This window comes from Crotalus tigris, unplaced genomic scaffold (assembly GCF_016545835.1).
Source record: "Crotalus tigris isolate CLP2741 ecotype Arizona unplaced genomic scaffold, ASM1654583v1 scf7180000024346.1432988, whole genome shotgun sequence".
Taxonomy (NCBI): Eukaryota; Metazoa; Chordata; class Lepidosauria; order Squamata; family Viperidae; genus Crotalus; species Crotalus tigris.
In genome coordinates this window covers 749234-766414 of record NW_024100515.1, presented here as the reverse complement: position 1 = coordinate 766414, position 17181 = coordinate 749234, and the positions used below count along the sequence as shown (strand labels likewise).

The window sequence follows — 17181 nt, the reverse complement described above, 5'->3', positions numbered from 1 at the left end:
GAACCCAGCCACTATGGTCGATGTGGTTGTGTCCAGCTTGGAAGGGCAAGCATCCGAGCGGCTGTACAATTTATACAACGAGCAAGCACCCAAGTTGGGGGACCCCCATCTCTTCCTCCTAGGACTGAGAGCAAGGTTCGAGGACCCATCCATCGCCCTCAAAGCAGAGGTGCAAGTCCACAAGATAAGACAAGCTGGCAGGCCTGCACTGGAATACATATGAGAGTTTCGCAAGATAGCTGGCCAAATAGAGAGGTAGCCCAAGCAATCCCTAGTCCATCACTTCAAGGAGGGACTAGACGACCACCTCTCCCACGCTTGTGTCTATCAAGCAGTCCCTAATCAGTTCCAAGAATGGTACCAGGCAGCAGTAAGACTGGAGATCCAGCTTGCCCGCTATAAGAAGCCACCTCCACAAGAAGCCGAGCCAAAGCCAGATCAACCCAAACAGCAGCCACCCCCCCCCAAAAGCCTTCAACCGCTGCAGCTACTGAAAATCTCAGGCCACCTGCAGACCCATCGATCAAATGCTTCAGATGTGGACAACAGGGACATCGAACAATGAGTTGCCCAGTCCCTTACCCTCAACAGCAGAATAGACTGGGACCACCAGCGAGAAAGAAACCAGCCCAGCAGCCAGCAAAAGAGAAATCCAACTGGATTGTGCAGGAACCTGTTTCCCAAGTCATGTCCCCCACGCAGGAGGGTGCCGAAACCCAAGCTGGACCTGCTGCCACTCTACCCTCCTACGACAGCGACGACGAAGGAGAGAACGACCCGATGGTGAGTCGACACATTCCACATTTTCACTTTCTGACAAACTTAGGGCACAAGTAGATTTGAAAGTACTAGTGGACCCTGGATGCTCCTGGTGCATTATTAGCTTGTCACTTGCCCTGAAAATGGGCATACAAGCAAAGCTGCTCTCCAAACCTGTGAGGTTTGAGCAAGCCGATGGCTCCCTAATGGGAGGAACTTTAGTCATGCAATTGACTGAACCCCTATGCTTAGAAATAGGTGAGCACTGGGAGTTCATTCATTTCATGGTGGCTCTGAAAATGACTGAGGCTGTGATCCTAGGGCTAGCCTGGTTAAACAAATGGAAGCCATTTATCTGGTGAAGAAGGGACTCACTCATCCCCAGCAAGTACGAGGACCTAGCTGAGGCATTTAGTGAGAAAGAATGTGACACCCTGCCTCCCCACTGACTTAATGATTGCTCTATCGAACTGTTACAGGGAGCCAAACTCCCACGACTGAGACTGTAAGCTATGTCCCCTCTTGAAATGGAGGAGATGCAGCAGTACATGGACAAAAACCTAGCAAGGGGATTTATCAAATGGGCCAAGTCTGCTGTAGGAGCCTCAGTGTTATTTAAAGAAAAAAAAGATGGATTGCTTTGTCTCTGCATGGATTATAAAGATCTGAACACTGTGAGCATAGAAAACAAATACCCCCTCTCCCTCCTGAAGGACTTACTAACCCATCTGGCAAAGGAGAGTGTCTTCACTAAGTTGGACTTGAGAGAGGCATAGTACTGGGTGAAGATAAAGGAAGGAGATGAGTGGAAGACTGCCTTTAACTGTCCCATATGGAGCTACCAATTTAAAGTCTTTGAACTACAGGGAGCTCCAGCTTACTTTATGCAGCTGATCAATCAGGTACTACATGACCATTTATACAAAGGGGTTTTGGTGTATCTTTATGACATCCTGATATACAGAACTAATATGAGTGACCATGTAAAACTAGTAAGAGAAGTGCCCAAGAAACTGTTGAATGCCAAACTTTATGTTAAACTATCAAAGTGTGAGTTTCACCAGACCCAACTAGATTATCTTGGCTACAGAATTTCCAGCGAAGGCATTGAAATGGGCCCAACCAAAGTGAAAGTTGTAGTTGAATGGCAGACCCCAAAGACTCGCAAACAACTCCAGAGCTTTCTGGGATTCGCCAACTTCTACCACTAGTTCATCCCTTCTTTTGCTGAAATTGCCTAACCCCTAACGGAATTATTGAAAACAGGCAAGGAGAAAGGAAAGCCATGTCCAGGCCAACCATTAGCATGGACTATGAACTGTCAAACCGCTTTTGAGAATTTAAAAGGGCTATTTGCGGTCAAACTGATTTTAAAGCATCCTTGCCCTTTGTGATTCAGGCCAATGCCAGCGATGTGGCCATTGGAACTGTGTTATTGTAAAAGAACCATAGTGGGATCCTACAACCCTGCACCTACACCTCAAAAAAATTCAGAGTGCAAGAGGAGGTGGGCTGTGTGGGAGAAGGAAGCCTTTGCAATCTGATGGGCTCTATTAAACTGACGACACTATCTAAAAGGGAGCAAGGTGCCTTTCGAGGTATGGACTGATCACAAAAACCTAGAAGCACTGAAAACTCCTTGCAAATTGTCCCCAAAACAAGTACGATGAGCGCAATACTTTAATCGGTTTAATTTCACCCTAAAGTACACACCGGGGGGGGGGACTTCTTAGCTGATGCTTTATCCAGACTGCCCCAGTACAAGAGCCAGTGTGAAGAGGTTAATGAAGCAATTATTTCCATTCCACAAACTGCTTCTCAACTCACGCCATGCAGAGTCCCGCCTTCAAGAGCCCCAAATTCAATGACCCTGGGGCAAAGAAAATAAAATGAGAGCTCCTCACCGACCAATGGTTCAAGGACAATAAAACCTCCCTAACTTGCAGGGATGGTTTGGCTTACAAAGGGGGAAAGCTGCACTTGCCTGACACCCTCCGCCGTAATGCCCTCCGTCATGGCCATGATGTAAAACAGGCTGGGCACTTTGGTTATTTAAAAACACTTCACCTCACCCGTCAACAAGTTTGGTGGCCAGGGTTGAAATGGGATGTAGAAAACTATGTCCAGAGTTGAGCTATATGTGCCACCATGAAAAGAATTCTGGGGGAAACCCCTGGGTTATTACAACCGGTGCAGACCCTTCCCAACCATGGGAAGAAATTGCTATGGATTTTATAGTAGACTTACCTGAAAGTAGGGGAAATACAGTCATCTGGACTGTGATAGATCTGTTTTCAAAGAAGGCTCACTTTATTGCCTTCAAAGGACTCCCGTCCGCCCAACGACTAACCAAGATGTTCCTGAAACACATCTACAGACTGCATGGTGCACCAAAACGAATAATCTCTGACAGGGGTGCAGTTTACAGCTAGGTTTTGGAGGAGTTTTCTTAAACTAATTGGCTCATCTCAAGGACTATCATTGGCCTTTTACCCGTCTATCAATGGGGCGGCTGAATCTGCGAACTCAGTGGTGGAACAGATCTCTGATGCTATGTGGATTATCAACCAATGAACTGGACTGACCTTCTCCCTTTCACAGAGGTGGCTTACAATAACTCTGTTCACAGCAGCACTGGCTTCATGCCTTTTAAAGCGGCCATAGGAAAAGAGTTCAGCCCAATATCCGAATATCCTCAAGGACCCTTCGCTTCCCAAACTCTTGATCAGTGGGTAAGGGGGTGGGAAGAAGTCTAGAAAACCACAAAAACTGCTTTGAAAAAGGCTTCCGAGACATACACAAAACAGGCAGATAAAAAAGGGCTCCTCAGAGGACATTCCAAGTTGGGGAAAAGGTTTATCTGTCCACCAAATATTTATGGCTTAAGTTATCTAGTAAGAAGTTAGGACTGAAGTACTTAGGACCCTTCCCAATTGTAAAGATCATTAACCTGGTCATGGTAGAATTAAAACTTCCCAGGCTCTTAGGGAAAGTTCACCCTGTTTTCCATTGTAGCCTGTTGAAACCTTTTTGGGATTCCACCTTAAGACCTCCCCCTAAGAAGGCACCTGGACCTCTCGTAGTGGCAGGACAGATTCACTATGAAGTAAAGTGCATTCTTGATTCAAGAATTTTTAAAGGGAAATTGTAGTACTTAATGCAATGGAAGGGATATCCATTGTCTGAGGCCACCTGGGTGAAATCTAGCAAGGTAAAAGCTGACAGACTCATTAATAGGTTCTATAAGAAACACCCTAACAAACCAAGAAGCAACCACTAACCTATGCTTTTGATTGCATTACAGGATTTGTCCTTTTGTCAGATGTTCTTGCTTTGACAACAGATGGAAATGCAGCCATTTTTCTCTATTGCTTTTAGAGTTAGTTGATGCTGGGAGGGGGAATGTGGATGAGAGTCCAGCTAGTCATAAGAATAATAACTCAGCTGTGGGAACCCAAGGTCATTGGGCCCAGAGTCGATAGAGTTTTGACAGGCTGGAGAGCTGGGGAAAAAGCCCGCACTTCAAGCTAATTGGGGAATGTGATCTATGACTGTTTATTGGAGGAGGGAATTGTGCTTTCTTACTTTGTATCCAGGAGAGGGGAATTTAGTTTTTGGATTCCACTATGTAGTGCCGATACTTTGTTTCTCAAATAAAAGATTCTTTAAGGTAAACAATGCCTCAAAGTTCTTTTGAAGAGTTTCATCTGTCGGAACCATGACACTTATATTTATAATTGTTTCAGATTCCTAAAGTTAAATTAGAATAAAATCAGTGCATTTTATTTATGTACTAGATATCCTGCTTTTCATATTGGAGAGATATCCTACTTTTCATATGTCATCCAGTGAACTTCTATGACTGAAGTAGACAAGAATGTGGGCATTTCTGGTGTCAGTCCAACCTTAATCACTATCACACTACATCTGTAGAAATTATTTTTTCAGATTTTTTTTTCTCCTGCACTAATTTCCCTGTTTTCACCAATAGCAAATATTTAAAAGAAATTTTGCAAATCAATAAATAAATATGCATAGTTCTCATAGAAAATATTTCTGAATTGTGAAGAATCTATATGAATCCCAAGTTTAAATGAGTTTCAATTTTTATCATGTTAATGTGATTAAGTAATGCACATGACTGAACTTCAGTTATGATTATAATGAAGAAAAAATAGTAGCGTTTGTCTTGAAAGAAATTACATAAATATTTGACATTGATATAGTACAGAATTGCATCATGCATCAATATTTGATTGATGGAGAGGGAATACAATATATAATTAGGAGTTAACATAATGTTAATAAAGAAACATAACATGTGAAGTATGTCCCAAACTAGATAAGAATGTTATAAAAGGAATACATAGATGGAACCAAAATCCTTTCAGTGAGAATTGTATATTATTTCTTGGTTCCTATCACTAAGCTCTTTTGTGTGTGTGTTGAAACATTGTGGAAAAGCCAGTCTGATGTACTGTAGTAGATAAAGCATCAGGATAGAAACTTGGAGACTGTGAGTTCTAGTGCTGCCCGAGTCTTTCCCACTGAATGTCTAGTTTACAAAAATAGAAGAGAAACTTCTGTATGTGTTCTAGTCAGTCTCACATATATAGAATTGAAAAGTTGACAAGTTGCAGTTTAGAACGTCATCCTTGAAATATTATCTTGTACTAGAAGATCAGTAACAAACTGATTTAGTATTGTATATTCTCCTGCTGATTATTTCCTTGATTCTATTATAATTGTAGATATTTGTTCTTTTGGGTCAGGATTGTTTGTTTTCCTATATGATACATAAAAGGACAATAAAAGGGATAGCTGGTAGATCAGACATGTCAAACTTGTGATGTCATGTGATCACGAGACGTATCGGGACTATTTTACCATTGTCGGCAATGGGGTGGGCACGGCTCCGGTATGATAAAACCGGCCTGCGGGCCAGTAGTTTGACACCCCTGTAGTAGATGATAGACATAGATCACATTGGAAGATGATCCAGCTGAATTATTTGTTGCACTTGTGGTTGATATTATTGTCATTATTTTAGAGACAGACTTGGGAGATGGATTTGTTGTTGGCTGTAATTCCTGTGTTTGTGTTTATATAGCCTATAGGTGCTGATGTATGGTAGGTTTTCTGTAAGCAGCATGATAAAGTTGTTTAAATGTCTAGGATGGGCTATAGCAGTGATGGCAAACTTTTTAGAGACTGAGTGCCCAAAAACTGGCCCTGCCCCCGCTCCACCCCCTGCCCCGCCCCACCCTGCCTGCCCGCAGGACCATTCACTGCCTCCAAGGCCCGCCACAGATCACCCAGGCAGCCCAGCAGCGCCATAGTGGCCACACCCTCCTCCTGCACTCCGCAGCATCAACTGTGCATGATGGGGCATGAAGGCAGAGTCTTGTCTACGCTGCCTGGCTGCCATGTCCTTGGCTGTGCTGCTCCGCATGGGCCACGCTCGGGGGCGATTCTCCTCCAGGGGGCTGCTGGTAAGGAGGGGTCGTGGGGGGAAGCAAGGCTGGGGCAGCGGCACGTGTGCCCACAGAGAGGGCTCTGAGTGTCGCATCTGGCACGCATGCCGTAGATTCGATACCACTGGGCTATAGTGATATACAAGAAAGGAAAGGTTCTTCTTGGAATAATAGTAGATCAACTTTGCTATCCTTCTAGAAAGTAAATAGTATTTTCATAATATGACACTGACATGAAAAAAATTTAATTAAGATTATACTTTATATGATTCTTGTGTCATATTGTCAGCCCTTCAAGTTACACCATCAGAAAACAGACTCCACAAGAGTGCTGGAATTCTGCTTTAGTATACAGATACGTACTTGATGATGAGCTTTTCAATTGCTACCCCCCCTTTTGGGAAATATTATTAACCCGGAGATCTAGATGGTTCATAATCTGTTGGGTTTCACAAATGCTAGCAAAACCTGGCCTTTTCAGCAGGCTTTGAAAAGTGGAAAGTTGTGATATGTTTAATTAATGTAGAATGTTATTTATCTCTGGCATTGTACTTTCTATTAGTAAAGTACAAAAAATATATTATTCTATTTATTGTATTTGTAAAACACACAGTTATTTGTATTTTAGACTTGTAATTTTTAATATTATGTGCACAAATAGATATGAAAGCTGTTCTGAATCAGTTCCGATTACAGTGATCTGAAAATCAATTGATCATTCATATTACTTTGAATCTTTTTCACTTGGTGACAGTTTTAGGGAAAATACCAATATTCAGGGATGGACAGCTGATATAAGCAGCTCTAACCTCATTGAGCAACAGTAAGCCCTGTTTATATGAACTTATTTAGTTGTTTCTTTAAAGCAGTGGTTCTCAACCTGTGGGTCGGGACCCCATTTGGGGTCGAACGACCATTTCATGGGGGTCGCCAAACAAGGCTGTCTGCCATTTTTTTCCCCTTTTCTTTGGCCATGCCCCTGGCACCCGGTGATGTATAAGTGGTTGGGAGTCACCACAACATGGGGAACTGTATTATGGGGTCGCGGCATTAGAAAGGTTGAGAACCACTGCTTTAAAGCATTTAAATAGCTGCACATCTTAAACTCTGGGTGGCTAAAATCTCCAAAATAAAAACAACATATGTCAGCAATGAAATAAAACATTAGAACAAAGATGTCTTAATATCACAACTAAACATTCCCTTGCAGCCTACAATAAGTTTGTTCATGTGAGAGCAAAATGCTATAATCATTATAAATGCAAGCCAGTTGCCAAGTGCCTGAATTACAATCACATGACTGTGGGACTGCTGCAACAGTTGCAATTTCAAGGATGGGTCATAAGTTACTTTTTTCCAGCACTGTCACAACTTAGAACTGTCATTAAAAGAATGGTCATAAGTCCAGGACTACTTGAATGCATATATGTGAAAAAGCATTAATATTTTGTTGATGAGCTAAGTAAAACTGGTTTGATCATGAAGGTTTCTTTAATCAACTCTACTTCTAAGAAAACTTTTTTCCCACTGAATGAATTCTATGACCTCACCTTTTTGAGATTGGTTAAAATTATGTTTTATTAAAAACAATTGTTAATTTCCTGTGTCTTAGCACTCATTTCTCTCCCCTTTTTTTCTCCTCTCCCTCCTCCCCCCAGACCTGTGTGTGGAATCAGAGGGAAAACTCTCATAATTAACCTTCCAGGTAGCAAGAAAGGATCACAGGTAAGCAGTGTTTTTCATGAGGAACTAAAAATCTTTTGATTATTACAAAATTTCCTTCCATAAATAGTATATATAATTTAATATAGTGTAATTAGCAGGAAAGATGAGAATTATTTTAATAAATACCATTCATTCAGAAAAATCCCATCCATTTTCCCCCACTATAACTCTGTGAAATAGTTGAGCTATGAAAAAATGATTGGCTCAAAGGCCAGGGAGCTTTCATTCTGAGAATGAACTAGAATCTGAATCTTCCCATTAGTAGTCTAGCACTTTACCCACTATAGCACCATGGATCTCATTTTTAGGATTAAAATCTGTAAAACCTTCAATATCTTATTTTCCCTTATTAAGGTAAAGATTTCCATGTCCAGTTATGTCTGACTCTAGCGTACAGTGTTCATCTCTGTTTCTTGGCCAAGGGAACCAGTGTTGTCCATTTTCCATGGTCAGGCACTCAGAATGCCATTACCTTCCCATCAAAGTGGTACCTATTAATCTACTCACATTTGCATGCTTTTGAACTGCTAGGTGGGCAGGAGGTAGGGCAAGGAATGGGACCTCACCCCATTGCGCAGATCTTGGGTCTCGAACTCAGGCTGTCACCTTTCCAGCTGACAAACTAAGTGTATTTAATCACTGAACCATCACTTCACCTTATTAAATGCGGGGGGAACATTTGGAGGTTTGAACTCTAATTAATTAGTAATCATTCCTTTCACTTCCATTTTGAAAGTTAGCAAATCATATATTTTAACATAATATGACATTCATTAAACCACAGGCATAACATATTAGTATCTCATTCTTTTCATAAACCTTATTTAGCTAAACACCTCCTGCTTTGTTGTGAAGTCAAAACTGGCAAACAGTAATTTGGATGATGTCTCCAAATCTGGATTGCATACCGGGATTTTATTTCAGTTTTCAACCCCTGTTTAGAAAAATTACTCAAAGCATAGTTTGCCAGATCACACATCTCAGTAAATTGGTTTTACAAATATACAGTTGGGCACATAAGAAGTTGGGCACATAAGAATAGAATAGAGAATACAGTACATACATGATTCACCTCTTTGAGTCTTCTGCAGCTGCAGGGAACCCAAATATTTAGACTGGGGGTAATAATGCTAACGTCTGAATTAACTTTATTGATATAAATGCCTGACAGCCAACATATCCATGTACAGTCTGCAACTTTATCTACTGGCTGGTCTGAAAAGTTCTTTATTATTTAACACTTCCAGATACAGTGTAATTCTAGGACATAGTGTGAAAGCTTGTGGAGAGCTTTCAAACACAGTTGTTTATTTTTTAAACCCCAGCTCAGGTGACTCCCAGACAGAAGGGACCACCATTCTGTGTTTTTCTGGAATCATCTTAGGCTGAGAACCAGCTCAGCTACAAACTATAATTTGGACTATTAGAGAGTATGACATCTGAATGCAACTCTTGCAATACAAATATTTTTAGAATTAAAGATTTTGTAGAATACTTTTCTATAATCTAACTTCTTCATACCTGGGTATTCTAACAAAATGAATAAGCAATGAATAAGTACATATTGAACTATCAAACAATAATAATACTTAGCATGGGAGCCTGCTATATATGCAGGCTTTTGAACTTCCAGCATTCCACTCTGACGATGTTGGCAGTTAGCCGATGAAAGCTAAGTTTATCAAACAGTTGTTAGTTTATTAAACAGTTGTTTTTATATTTATCCCGCTGTTCGACTATTTCTCTCTCTCTCTCTCTCTCTCTCTCTCTCTCTCTCTCTCTATATATATATATATATATATATATATATATATATATATATATATATATACGATTAAAAAGGTTAAAAATATGAACCCTGGGAATATTCATAGTGAAGATATAAAATGAACACCAGGGTAATAAAAACTGTAAAAGTTTTTAATAAATTAAAACTATAAAAGTTTTAAAAAGCGCCAAGCTTTCGCCGTCACCTGCCGGCATCCTCAGGGCTGGCGCGCCAGAGAATGAGAAGGTCTTTGGTTGATGAAGAACTCTCGCACGCCGCTATGGAGGAGGAGGGAAGATCGGAGAGCGGCAAGGTGCGGAAGATCGAGCCGTTACACCCCCTACCTGACGATCCTGAGGACTCCCATAGAATACACGCGAATGCTTTTAATAACGTAAAAAAGGGGAGAACTGAGGAAGAGCGCTGCAACCAGGAGGGACGCGGCTTGACCGCTGTGCACACACCCCCTGGACCAAGTACTCGGAGTAGGACACGCGCAAGACAGCTGGGCATGATAACGGACAAGAGACGATACCTCCACCTTGCGGAACACCCCCCCACGCTGCACCGGACCCGTGGCAATTTACGAGATCATCAGGATGACGGACACATTAAAAACGAAAGTATTGAGACCGGAAATGAACGCGATCCTAGAAGTAACAACCGGACAAGATATGGTGGAGAAAGGAATGTAGAATGTGCACTACCACCTGAGCCTGAGGGGAGGTTAGAATATAAAGGCAACCAAAATAACTGGAATTGCCATCTAGCTAATTCGGAGTTGGGAGAGTTGGAGACGGATGAAGATAAAAATGCAACCAAAAAGAGAAAAGAAGTACAGGTTAATTGCACACAGCTGAACCAATTAGGCCCGATGACAAGATCGAGGAGCCGGGCGCAGACCTCGACACGCCTATAAAAAGACCTTCTCATTCTCTGGCGCGCCAGCCCTGAGGATGCCGGCAGGTGACGGCGAAAGCTTGGCGCTTTTTAAAACTTTTATAGTTTTAATTTATTAAAAACTTTTACAGTTTTTATTACCCTGGTGTTCATTTTATATCTTCACTATATATATATATATATATATATATATATATATATATATATATATATATATATATATATATATATATATATATTTTTTTCTGAGGTTTTCGCGGGTATTTGTATATAGGTCTTTGGTTGTTCGGGTTTTCTCCCGCGTAAAATTGGAAGTGTCTTGGCAACGTTTCGACGAAGTCACATTCGTCATCTTCAGGCTGGTGATTTTAGCTTCTTGCTTTGAGCAGCAATGTGTGGTTTTAGCTGTTTCTTCCTTTTAACTGCCAGTGAGGGTATGAACTGATTGGATGGGAGCTTGGCTGTGTTCTGATTGGGTGGAGGTGTGTTCTGAATGGTTAGGGGCTTGGCTGTGCTCTGATTGGCTGGGGGAGTGTTCTGTTTGGTTGTGCTCAGGTTAGTCTGAGTTGCAGAGGGGTTTAAGATTTTGGGGTTAGGGAGTCGTTTGTCAATAAGGGCGGGTTTCCAAATGGCTGGTAGGCGGGAGGTATCATCTCGCTTGTTCATGCTGTGTGGGCGTTTTTCTATCTCGATGGCTTCTCTGATTATTCTGTTATTAAAATGTTCACTTTTGGCAATGGTTCTGGTATTTTTAAAGTCAATTTCATGTCCTGTGGCTTTAAGGTGTTGGACCAGGGAAGATGTTGGTTCCTCTTTTTTGACTGAGTTCTTATGTTCTTCAATGCGTGCACTTATTCTTCTGTTGGTTTGTCCGATGTATGTGGTGGGACAAGTGGTGCATGGGATTTCGTATACTCCTTGATTTTCTAATTCAATTTTATCTTTGGGGTTTCTAAGGATGGTGGATATTTTTCTGTTTGTGCAGAATGCTGTTTTGATGTTGTGTTTATGAAGGATCTTACTGATTCTGTCTGTGGTGCCTTTTATGTATGGGAGGAGGGCTTTGCCGTTTTCTTGTTTTTTGTCTTGGATTTTGGTGGGGGTTTCTTTTTGGATTAGGTTTGTAATCTTATTTCTATGGAATCCATTGGATGTTAGTACATTGGTGAGAGTGTGTAGTTCGGGTTTTAGGTGTTGTTCGTCAGCTAAGCGTTTTGTTCTGGAGATGAGTGTCTTGGCTACAGAGTTGATCTGTGCTGGGTGGTGGTGTGAGAGAGCGTGCAGATAGCAGTTTGTGTGTGTTTTCTTCTGGTTTTCTTCTTCTTCTACCTATCTTAACGTGTTTCTAATCTATTTTTTATGGTACTATTTTTGATAGGTTGGACTGTTTTTTTCTCTTTGTGTAAAGACGGATGCAAAAAACGAGTTAAATAGTTCTGCTTTCTCCCTGTTGTTTGTCACCTTCTTGTCACTTTCTCCCACTAATGGACCAATCATTTCCTTGACTTTTTTCTTGTTTTTTACATGTTGAAAGAAACTTTTTTTGTTATTTTTGACTTTGGTCGCAAGCCTTAGTTCATTTTGAGCCTTAGCTTTCCTCACTTCATTTTTGCAGGCTCGGGCTATTTGCTGATATTCTGCCTTAGTTATGTGCCCCTCTTTCCACTTGTTATACTTGTTATACATTTGCTTATATACCTGATAACTTCATGGATGACTGGTGACTATTAAAAGAATTTGTTCTGTGAAATGGAATCTATACATTGTCAAACAGTTGCAAAGGTTTCCGCATTTCTTTCTTTAGCTCAAATAGTGCTCTATGTGATTATTTCATGATCTTCATCAAACCACAGGAAAGCAAATCCCATAATTCTGTTTTTCTTTGATATGATACAATAGTTATCACTTTAGTTTCTTTGTCTTTATATATTCTAATTCTTTAGTTATAGTATAAATTATAACTGTTAATAAGCAGAGTTCACAGTTTGATTTTTTTATCATCCTTTTTGAAATATAATATTTTAGACTTTTAGAATTTTATGTCAGTAAAGAGCACAAAAAACACTGTTCAAGGGATTTTTCCTGAAGCTGCTTTTCCCTCCTTCCCTTTCTTCATACATCCTTTTATTAACTTGAAATCACAGGTATAAGATAAAGAAATCATAGATAATTGAACGGACAACCTATCAACAGCTATCAGGCAGAATGCTGGATTAATTACATTTTTGTGAGATCACAAAAAGTGCTTAATTTTCATTCTTTCCCCCCCTCCCACATATATTAAAAAGGAAGAAAAGGAATAAGGGTAGTTTCTGCAGGTCTTTCTAGCCTGCTCCCTCCAACCATTTAATTTAAGGATGTAAACCAAATTTCCTTTATTAATACAGCGTAAACTGATATTTTTTTGAAGCAAATATAGAGGGCAGGTTGCAATATGCCTCTGAAAAATAAATAGCGTTATAAGAGCAGGCAGGTCAAGTACAATAAATAATAGAGAAAATGTTAAATAGAAGAAAGAAATGGTGTGGTATGGCATATGTGGTGTGGCATGGTATAGTGTGTGGTATGGCGTGGTGTGGCATGGTATACTATATTATGGTATGATATGGCTACCATGGTGTAGTGGTTAATGGCTTGGCTTAGCAACAAGGAAACTATATTCTAGGCCTCCCTTAGGCATGAAAACCAGCTGGGTAACTTTCTCACTTTCTTGCAGACCAACCCACCTCATAGGGTTGTTGTTGTGGAGAAAAATAAAAGGTAGTAATATTTGGTATATCCACCACCAAGGGAGGAAGGACGGGAGGAAGGAAGGAAGGAAGGAAGGAAGGAAGGAAGGAAGGAAGGAAGGAAGGAAGGAAGGAAGGAAGGAAGGAAATGTTCCTTTGTCCCTTAAGTCAGTTTAAACTAATTTGTTTAATATGTTGTCTGTCAATAAATATTAAATTTTAAAAGCAAGTAATAGAAATATTGTTCAAAGGTCTACCCTGGCCTGTATAAATTTATGCTCAGTAAAGTTTGGCAGTCATGTTTTAGGATTTCACTGGGAGATAATTTCAACTCTCTTGAACTGCTATCTAGATTTTTGTTGGCAACTTTCTGCAATAATTTCAGACATTCCAAGTGTTTAACACATGGAATGGTGAAACCAAGAAATTCTAATAACCGACTTTATCAAAAGATTTATTCACTACAACATCAAAAGGAACCCAGGAGGTTCAGGGATCAGAAAATTAAGATGTTAGAATATTATCTTTCCTAACATGGATACTAAAAGTACTAAGAACTAATATTTTTAAAAAAATGAACTACAAAGAAAAATAATTTATATTAATTAATATTATTTAAATAATACATTAGATATTATCTAACCTGTTGCAACATTTACTTCATCTAAAACATGTTAATTACTATTTTGCAAACCATATAAAATATGCTAGAAGAGGAAGAAAAGAAATCCTAGATATTGTGAAGTTTAAAAAAGAACAACATTCTGGTAAATTCAAAATTTTCCATTAAAGATATAAAAACACGTCAAAAGTATATTAATTTAGAAGTTTATTCAATTTTAATATTATAACTGTTAAATATATACTATATTTTCTAGGTAAGTTTTCACGGTCATTTTTCTCATTATGCGCAGGAATGCTTTCAATTTATACTACCAGCCCTACCTCATGCCATTGATCTTTTACGGGACGCCATTGTAAAAGTAAAAGAGGTTCATGATGAACTTGAAGATCTACCTTCACCACCACCACCTCTTTCTCCTCCTCCAACCATCAGCCCTCACAAGCAGACAGAAGACAAAGGTGTACAGTGTGAGGAAGAGGAGGAAGAGAAAAAAGATAGTGGTGTTGCTTCAACAGAGGATAGTTCCTCCTCGCATATAACTGCTGCAGCCATTGCAGCAAAGGTGAGTTGAGGTTCTGTAAAAAGGAGCACATATGTTTCTATCTCAGGTATTTTCTGTATATAGATAGAAATCAATCAGGAGTGAAGCTGATTATTTTTTCACTCTTTAGCTACAACCATAAAATTTCTAGATGATTAGTCATATTTTTTCTGTATATATTATGCTTTCTTCACTTTTTACATGAATTATAAACATAATTATGCATCTGTCAAAAAGGGAAGTAAGATGCCCAATTGCTATTTTTCTATTTGAAACATTTATGCCACGTTGAATGGCATTTCCATGTTCCCATAGTCATACAGTGTGGCATTTCAGTAGGTTCAGAGGATTGCAAGAAAGAAGAAAGAGGAGAGAACATGCTCTACAGTAGGTACATAAAAAACTGTTATGAGTGATGTCATTGTCTTAAGTTCAAGCACCAATTATGTAGAAGTAGGGTTTTTTTTTTTAGCACTAATTCATTTATCATCATTTTCTGGAAGTAGTGCAGTAGAAATCTTGTAGAGCACCAAGTCCTCAAGTTAATTATCTACTTATGGAAAAATTGCTGCTGCTTTTGCAAATTTTTCAATAAATTTTGAGAGCACTGCTCAAACTTCATAATGGCAAGCTTCAATTAAAAATATTAAATTTTATATATATATTTTGGAAATCTGTCTCAGATAAGTTTAAAATGATTTATTTTATTTATAATTATAGAATAGTTGTTTGGGCCATGATGTCTGTTACACCTCACGTTATAAAGTCAATGCTGAAACCCTTATGTCCAGTTTAAATTATTTAGTCAAATGTTAATATAATGAAACCAATCAATTGACAACAGCAGAAGTTGAATATTTATTTATAATTCATAAAAGTGTTTGAGATTATGCTCTCCCCAGGCCTAGACAGCTCTTTTACACTTTCAGGCAAGGAAAATTCATGTATGCTTGTTTTTAGAATAGCAAACATACCTCCTATTAAAATGCTACAGGTAAGTGATTGAAAAATTTTAGCTTATTCCTGGGCATTGCACAGAACTCTGAAAATTCCTTGTGAACCTGTATTAGTTTCCATTTTGTATATTTATATATAATAATTTTCCATTAAGAGCTATAGATATTATGCTGGGGGGGGAGGTATTCCCACATTTATTCCATAACTATCTAGTAAAGTAGCTTGATCTAAGAAATTGACTGACCTCTAGCCAAAATTCACCCAGTGAGCTCCTTGCTTGGATGTGGATTTAACTGTGGGTCCCTCTAGTTGAGGCTTTTTATTCGAAGGAATGTCACAAAGAAATCAGCATTTATCTTTACAGGATTTATCTAATAGGAAAAAAGCTGATTGGGATCAGGAGGTACACATGTGTACTTTCTTTCCTTAATTATCTGAGGTGAATTGGTTAATAGAATGAGAATCTAATTAAAAGCAGAAAATGCCTGAGAACTAAACTGTGCTCATGTAAATATGTTGCATTTAGTTGTGCCACCTGTTTTCACTGTCTACGCCATTTTGTTTATTTAGCTTCTTATTTTCCTGCCATTGCATTCATGGTTATTATGTATTGTACATTAGAAGCATCCATCCTATACCAGTTCTGCTGTTATCATGGCAAAAGGTGAACATCCCATTCCTGGTCTCATCTGTTATCCCTCTCACGCACCAGACAGTGCAGGAGAACCGGTAAGACACACCTACCAGAATGTTTTGCACAAATATCTTCAGTCAGACTGCTTGCCTTCTCATTGTTACAAGGAGCTATTGCTATTTTCTTTATTTCCAGTGACATACTGTGTTGCTCTCTGAGCAAACAATTTTTAAATTTCCATTCTGTCAATTTTTATGACATAGGTAATATTTAACATTTATTTTAGCTGTGAAGTATTAATTTTAAATTTTATTGCTCTCTGATTGAAGACTTGTTTTGGTTTAGATTCATTTATCTCTGGAGACTGCTCAGAAATTTTAGACATATTTCTATTACCATAAAACTAAAATATTCTTCTGTACTTCAAAGGAGCCATAGTGCATGCATTTTCAAATTACTTGGCTTTGGATAATATGCAGATATTTCTGGTAGATGCTTTTACTGATTATCCAATGCTGATTTTTTTTAACCACTTGCTCATCATATTCCAGTACTCTTTTTTTAAAAAAAAAACTTTATTTCACTCACAAGATGGAAACTACAGAGATAATATCTAAGTTGCCTTGCACATGTTTGTCATTGCCCCCTTCTAAATTGGTCAGTTATCAAATCTTCTGTTGCATTATAATTAGAATCTGAATGAAAACCTCTTTCTAATTCTGAAAAACAATATTTGCCAGCATTAGAAAGCTGTGATTATGAGCATTAGTAAAAAATCCTTAACTAAATAAAATTACCATGAGTAAGCTTGCTTCTCTATTTTTTTTTCCTATAAGCAGCTAGAATATTCATGTCTGCACTACTGTTGTTATAGATAGACAGAAGAAGAGCGATGCTGGGATGGGTGTATATATATGTTCTTTTCACCTTCCCCTTTTTACAATTTAGAAAGAAGGCCCTTTCCCAGTTCCTTGCCAAATATAGGTGGATAAAGCAGAGAAATATTGTTGGAAGGGGTCTCTCCATTTCCTTGTATTGGGGGAATGATAATTGAAACACAATTCCCTCA

The 17181-nt window shown here is 39.0% G+C and overlaps 1 protein-coding gene across 16 annotated transcripts in view; it reads left to right on the top strand.

Annotated features, from left to right (window-relative positions):
• The window catches only part of GPHN (gephyrin), a 252541-nt gene that overhangs the window by 154316 nt on the left and 81044 nt on the right, over nucleotides 1-17181 (top strand). For 10 of the 16 annotated variants that reach the window (XM_039326896.1, XM_039326889.1, XM_039326894.1 and 7 more), the window contains 3 exons: nucleotides 7892-7958; nucleotides 14270-14542; nucleotides 16100-16207. In XM_039326896.1, coding sequence (XP_039182830.1) covers nucleotides 7892-7958; nucleotides 14270-14542; nucleotides 16100-16207 — 448 coding nt within the window. The remainder of the gene's footprint in view (nucleotides 1-7891; nucleotides 7959-14269; nucleotides 14543-16099; nucleotides 16208-17181) is intronic. The other 6 variants (XM_039326902.1, XM_039326899.1, XM_039326897.1 and 3 more) reach the window with 1 other exon arrangement.